The sequence below is a fragment of the Pristis pectinata genome, chromosome 8 (genome assembly GCF_009764475.1).
Source record: "Pristis pectinata isolate sPriPec2 chromosome 8, sPriPec2.1.pri, whole genome shotgun sequence".
NCBI lineage: Eukaryota > Metazoa > Chordata > Chondrichthyes > Rhinopristiformes > Pristidae > Pristis > Pristis pectinata.
Window position 1 is genome coordinate 101,203,900 of NC_067412.1, and position 7,329 is coordinate 101,211,228.

The following is a 7,329-nucleotide window of genomic DNA, read 5'->3' on the forward strand; positions in this document are numbered from 1 at the left end:
CGTCTGGACGAGTGTGAATAGAGAGAAGTGAACGAGTGCTGTGGAGGAATAAACAGTGCTAGGACTGTGAGACAAAGAACGCAGCAGGAAATCCTCAGCAGATCAGGTAGCGTCTGTGGAGAGAGAATATCTGTGTCAATGGCTAACTATACGTCAGAAGTGGCCAGCTCTGACACAAACAGGAAAGGCTGGTTATCTGAAATTGTTGAATTCAATAGTGAGTCCCAAGGCCTGCAACATATCCAGGCAGAAAATGAACTGCTGTTACTGGATGTCGGTCTTCATTGGGACAGGGCAGGAGACCAACGTCTTCGATGTCAAAATGAGTGGGGCACAGAGTTAAAGTGGCATCTGGAAGCTCAGGGTCACCCTTGTGGACTGAGTGGAAATGTTCTGGCAAGTATTTGTTGGATCTGTGCTTGCTTTCCACAATGCAGAGCAGATATCATCATGAGCACCACGTGACATTATTTCTTGTGTGTTGATCCAGCTTCCTCCAGTGCGTCTGAAGTCACTAAACTGTGGGATGAACTGGGATATTCAATATTATGTGCTTGCCTGTTTGTACACTGGCACCGAAACATCTGGTGCGTTCACTAATGCTGGTCTACTCTTCCATTTTCCAGTTGCCCTCTACAGAGAACCGTCACTCCACGAGCTGGCAGAAGTTCTGTCGCGTTCAGGCACCCCCACCAAAAGCAGAAGTGCCTCGGCCGTGCTAAACGGGGGCAAGGCCGTGAGTCAGACGGAATCAACGTAGCCGGGTGGAGAGACTGCCAGGTTCAGGCACATCGCCAGTGGATGCTCTCAACCCATTACTAGCAGACACTCTCTTTCTGTTGTAAAATGATTCAGGAAACCAGCCGCTGAGCTGGGTAGAGTCGCTCTCCTGTCAGCCTTTTAGGTCTTCTGGTTTTTCTGGGGGTGGATTAATCCCAATAATTTTAGCTGAGAAAACGCTTGTGCAACTCTCCAGACACCTGGATAGCCAACGGAACCTCATTTTGGAAAAGCGGCGCAACAGAAGAAATGCCCCAATTGTCCCGACGTGTGACTTTTCTCTGGGAAAAGAATCATTCAAAGTATCACACCTTGTTCGCCAGCTGAAAGCAAGTCACACTTCAGCATCGAACACATACACAGACTACATTGGCTGTCACCAGAGGATTGTAGATGCCTTTGGGTTTTACTAAAGGAATGAGGAACACACAAAAACTAATTGCATCATGTTCTTGGCTCAATGCTGTTCGACCCCACCTGGTACACTAGCATCTAGTTTCTTTTCTTCATAGGTAGTGTTTTGCTATACTGCAGTTCTATCGTTTTTTTTATACTCCAACAAATTAATAGAATCTCTTTCAAAAACTATTCAGGGTTGTTAACTCAAAAACAGACAGGAATGAAGCCGCATCTCAGGCTAATTATACCATGGTTCAAAGTGTAACTTACAGCAATCTTGAGGAAAGGGTTTATAGATTTGTAGTAACAATAATATAATAGTGCAACGCCTAGAATACGGAAATCTATTGGTTAGCAAATTACACCCTTGTGACTTGTTCTCACCTCGTGATTTGCACTTTGACCTTTATTGTGGTGACTTTTATTCTTAAAGAAACTGTAGAGTTTTGGGTGACTTCATTTTTATAACAAAGAAGAAAGTCCTATTTGTAACACACTACCAGACATTCTTTTATTGTACTGGGCATGGTGGGAATTGTTGTGAATGAAGTTTCCTATGGGGAGTTTACCCTAAACTCATCCTAGTACATGCTACACAAAGGTTGTTGTTATTCTGTCTATTAGTTTAGACTTTCATTTTAATTTATTCGTTGCATGGGAGAAAGCTGGTAATAATGGAATAGAGTTGCATGACTTAGGATTTGTGTGTTAAACATGTTGGATAACCTGCTCCAAGCATTTCATGGGTTCTAATTACGAGCAGTTTCTCTGCTTCTTTACTGTTGACTTGTTTATTATTTGTTGTACACACCAACAGATGCACTGAATAAAATATTTATATGAAGATAAAAAGTCTGTTCATTTGTGTGTGTATGTGTGTGTGTGTGCATGTGTGTGCGTGTGCATGTGTGTGTGTGTGCATGTGTGCATGCATGTGTGTGTGTACATGTGTGTGCATGTGTGCCTGCGTGGGTGTGCATGTGTGCGTGCATGTGTCTGTGTGTGTGTGCCTGTGTGTATGCGTGTGCATGTGTGCCTGCATATGTGTGTGTGTGTATGTGTGTCTGTGTGTGTGTGCACGTGTGTGTACGTGTGTGTGTGCATGTGTGCGTGTGTGTGCGCGCATATGTGTGTGTGTGCGTATGCGTGTGTGCGTGTGATGGTTCTGTTTGGTCATGTGTAAGTGTTGGTTTGTGAGTGTATGTGAGCACATTGACATCCAGTTGGACTGATCTTGGTGTGTACGTCATCGACACGTGTAAGTGTTTTGTGTGCGTATATGAGTGCACAATTAACATGCCATAAGGCCATAAGGTATAGGAGCAGTATTAGGCCATTCGGCCCATCGTCTGCTCTGCCATTCAACCATGGCTGATTTTTTTTCAGCCCCATTCTCCATGTTACCTTAACCCTTTTACCAATCAAGAACCTATCAGTCTCTGCCTTAAATAAACCCAATGACTTGGCCTTAAAATAATGTTTGTAGAACCAACCTTTAACTGTGGGATGAAGTTGAGGAAAGATTCACTGCTCCCCCAAGGAATGAGTCAATAATGGTGCTGGGACACAGGTATTGGTTCACTGACTGTGACCCCACACGGAGTGTGGGCTGGGTGAATGTATACTATCTTACCCTGCGGGCAGATCCAACAACCAAAGTTAGGTTTTGCTGCTGATTTACTGGAGATTATTGAAATTTGAAACGTAGGCAAACTAATTCATCCCTGGGTTTGACTGCAATGACTGCTCTCCTCACCAACCACAAAGCAAGAACTGACCAGCCCTCCAGACCACCTGGTTTAAACAGCAAACTGAGTTAATTAGTTAAATCATCTTCCCACCTCTGCTCTTTTCTGGAAAGTTCCAACCTCTTAATATTAAGGCTGCATCTAATGGCACTCCAGGTTGCAGGTAGATGGAGGTCATTGGATAATTTCCCTGTCAATCATGCCTGGTAGCTGATCTACTGTAGGTGGCCAGGAATAATTTTGCAATAACAGCTTCCATTTCTCTAATACCTATAGTGTAGCAAATTTGTCCCAAGGTGCTTGATGGGAGCATTCCCAAACGGAATGATGTCAGGCAACGTTACGGAAGTAAGTATAGAAAATACTGGAAATGTTACGGCAGTGGAAATAGATGGTCCTTAGTGATGTGTGTGAATGAAATCCAAAATTCACCTTGGGTCAGAACAACACTGAGGTCTGACTGTGTGTGGGAGTACTGGAGTCAGGGACTGAGGACGGAATGTGATGCAGACTCCACTTATGGAGTCAGTCTCCCAATACTTAACTGGAGGAAACTCACTTAGGGACACGCTGCTTTTGTCTGGTTCCACGGTGCTGTCTCTAGATCTCTGCCCTTCTCATACTTTCCCAGCTTTTCTTTGCTTCCATTGGTTTCAACTCCATTTGGAATTCACAAGAAACAGAATCTATCCAAGTGTCAGTCAGGAGGACAAATTCATCAAGGTGGTGAGGAGAGCACTCATGACTAAATGCAGTGGAGAGGAACAGAGGAGCTTCACGAGGGTAGAGTGGCGGGCATCGTTTCATGCTCCTTATAACCTGGGGAAGGGGGAAGGATCCTGTTTCTTCATCAGAGGAAACAGAGTGAGAGTCACATTATTAGAAAAGAAAGATTGCAAAGAAACACTTAAAAAAGATTTTTAAACCACAGCTGATCCCTCCCTATGAAAAGAGAGAGTGGAATCAACGAGGAGATAAAGAGAACAAAATAAAGAGAAAGAAAGAAGCATATCATCGAATTAGAATCACATGACACAGAAGGAGACCATTTGGCCCATTGCCCCTGTACTAGTTCTTTCTATTCAATTAGCACGGTTCCTAGTCTCCTGTTCTTTCTATGTCCTTTCCAGTATTTCATGGGATCACACAGGGATACAACACTGAAACAGACCCTTTGGCCCACTAAGTCTGTGCAGACCATCAAACACCCATTTACACTACTCCCACCCGAACCCAATTTATTCTCCCCGCACTCCCATCAACTCGCCCCAGTTTCTACCACTCACCTACACTAGGGGAAACTTACACTGGCCAATTAACCTACCAAATCACACATGGGAGGAAGCCAGAGCTCCAGTAGGAACTCAACTAGTCACGGACAGAAGAGGCAAACACCTCACAGACATCACCCAAGGTCGGGATTGAACCTGGGTCTCTGGAGCTGTGAGGCAGCGGCTCTACCTGCTGCACCACTGTAATGCTCTAGTTCCCCTTTAAAAGATCCTATCGACTTTTGCTGTAATCCTCCACTCCAACTCCTTGGCTCTAAAGGCAGATGTTCCAGGTCACAGCAACTGCTGTAAAGACATTTTTCATTATGTACATTTGTCAATCACTCTATGTCCATTTAGTCCACTCAATAACTCTTCCAACACAGGAAACACTTCCTTCTCGTTTGCTCTTTCAGAACCCTTCAAAATATCAAACAGCCCTTTACCTTTTCTTCTTTCTGGTAACCAAAGTCCCTTCTCCATGGGACCATTCTAATAAAGTCCACAGCAGCTGTTGCCAAGGCCTTGAGATCCTTCTGTTTGTTCAGTGTCCAGAGTTGCTTCAAACAATGATCTTAAAAAGATTCAACAGAACTTCCACATTTTTGTACCAAAGATCTTTAAGAATGCTTCTCTTCTTCAATAGGGTATACACCTTTGTCCCCAGGTTTCTCTGCTTCCATATCGCATTTAAAGCTGTCCTATTGAATTTATACTGCAGTCCACCTACCAAATGTCTTGCTTCACACTTCTCTGGGTTAAAAGCTTTGCCTGCCCCATTCACCAGCCGGTCTCATTCTCCTGAAGGTGATTCCTTATTCCTCAGGTCTACTGGGTTTCTGAGCTTTGTATCATTTGCACACTTGGAAAGTACTCCCCTCTACCCCTCAGTGTTACTGTCTTGCTAATAAAAACTTGCCTTCCAGAGACACATACTAATTATTTCCACTTTCTTACCCATTTTTGTCTTTAACAACAACATGAAATCAAAACAGAATAAGCTGGCTTTGCACCAAGGACACTTGAGGCAATCTCCAGAACCAAAGGTGCAGTTCCACAGTAGTAATCTCATGGTTATACCTTATGTGACACATAAATTCTTGTGAACCTATTTTTTATTCATACACAGGAAGTAGGTATTGATGGCAAAGCCAACAGTAATTGACCATTCTTCACTGCCTTTGAGGAGGTGATTGTCCACCCGAACTGCAGCAATCCTTTGTGTTAACTTGTTCCCACAGTAAATAGCAGGTTCCCTTCTTTCCAGCTAAAGATCATGGGGCAATTAAGTGTTAACTACATTGCTGGGTGCAAAGTCTCATATAAACCAGACAAGAGCACAACAAAATGTTAATGGACACAATTGGTCTATACACTGACCCTCACGTTTCATATTTACCATTGCTAAAGCTGGATCGTGACAAGTTATCAACTGAACTTTAATTAGCCCCATGCTATGGCGAGATTTGAACTCCCACCTCTGAATCACTGGTTGAGGGTTCTGGATTATTATCCAGTCCAGTACTGTATCCATGAAGGCTCTGAACTGTGCAATAAATTACTATTGTGTGCAGGCACAGTAGTGTAGCGGTTAGCGTAATGCTATTACAACACCAGCGACCCGGGTTCAATTCCGGCCACTGTCTGTAAGGAGTTTGTACGTTCTCCCCATGTCTGCGTGGGTTTCCTCCGGGTGCTCCGGTTTCCTCCCACATTCCAAGGACGTACAGGTTAGGAAATTGTGGGCATGCTATGTTGGCACCGGAAGCATGGCGACACTTGTGGGCTGCCCCCCAGAACACTCTACGCAAAAGATGCATTTCACTGTGTGTTTCGATATACATGTGACTAATAAAGATCTTATCTTATTGTGGTGTTATTGTGGGCTGACCAAGTCTCATGAGATGTGATGAGTCTATCTTGAAGGTGACCTCCCTGGGTTGTTTGCTGTTTCCCTTCTTCCTGACACTGACCCTGTTGGACTGCACTAGCAGTCCACTCTTCCCCTGCTCCACAAGGGTCCTCTCACCCCATTGACTGTCAGTCATCCGTTCCTCAAACTCCATCTGCATGGAATATTACTGATCCAGAATACCCTCAACCTCTTCTGTGTATCAGTGGGTAACAGAGTCATAGAGTCATACAGCAGGGAAACAGGCCCTTCAGCCCACCATCAACCAGCCATTACACTAACCCTACCCTCATCCATTTTATCCATCCCACAATCCCAACGACTACCCCCAGATTCTACCCCTCACTCACACACTAGAAGTAAGTTACACCAGCCAACTAACCAAACAACTTGCACATCATTTAGATATGGAGGAAACGGGAGCACACTCTCTATTCAATTTACATTTGTCCAAGTGAACACTAATTCTGTTCCTGATTATTGTGTCTTGAACCTTCCCCACCACTGGTATGAACTGACTGGTTTGTAACTTGGAGCTATTAAGTTTAATTACTTGGAATGGGTAAGTTGTTTTCACTGTTTCATCCTGTGTGTTGGATTATCGCCAAAAAATTAAAGCTTCAGCTTCACTTCCTCAAGCTCATCTGCTCCTCCTCATTCCCTGAGTAAGTCACCGAGGTGACTTGCTGTGTCTGCCACTATGATGTTCTGAGGTTACTTGGGTTTTAATGTGAAGATTGAACCCATGACTTCCTGCACCATAGTTGACAGTAATTAGTTCAAAGCCAAGTATATGAACACATTTCTGTCATTTTAACCCCAATTCTGTTCATCCTAAAGAAAATGAGGGGGAAAAGTTAGTGAAATAATGACAATACTTTGCAACAGTTTTATCCTTTAAATATTGATTTTCTGATAGCCTTGTTTCTCTGCACAGAAGAGCTCTCAGAATGTTAAGAAACCAATCCGTTTTACTGTTCTGAGCCCTCGGTTACACCGGTACGGTAGTTGACAGTACACTGGCTAATAGACTGCTCTGCAGGGAAAGGTTTGGTCAAATATAGATTTGGTAGAGTTCAGGTCAAGGAAAGAAATACCTCAGTCCAAGCTCTGGTCAGAGGAGAATCCAACCCATCCACTTGTGTCGGGGAAGCATTGATCTGAAGACAGTCAGGATTTATTGTACAGCAAAGATCAGTCTAGTTGAAAACGTATAATG

General features: G+C 43.8%; 1 protein-coding gene across 11 annotated transcripts in view; it reads left to right on the forward strand.

The window, feature by feature from the left end:
* The window catches only part of fgf13a (fibroblast growth factor 13a), a 441,705-nt gene extending 439,701 nt beyond the window's left edge, over nucleotides 1-2,004 (forward strand). For all 11 annotated transcript variants that reach the window (XM_052021018.1, XM_052021024.1, XM_052021016.1 and 8 more), the window contains one exon: nucleotides 627-2,004. In XM_052021018.1, coding sequence (XP_051876978.1) covers nucleotides 627-760 — 134 coding nt within the window. In that variant the 3' untranslated portion in view covers nucleotides 761-2,004. The remainder of the gene's footprint in view (nucleotides 1-626) is intronic.
* The last annotated feature ends 5,325 nt before the right edge of the window (nucleotides 2,005-7,329 follow it).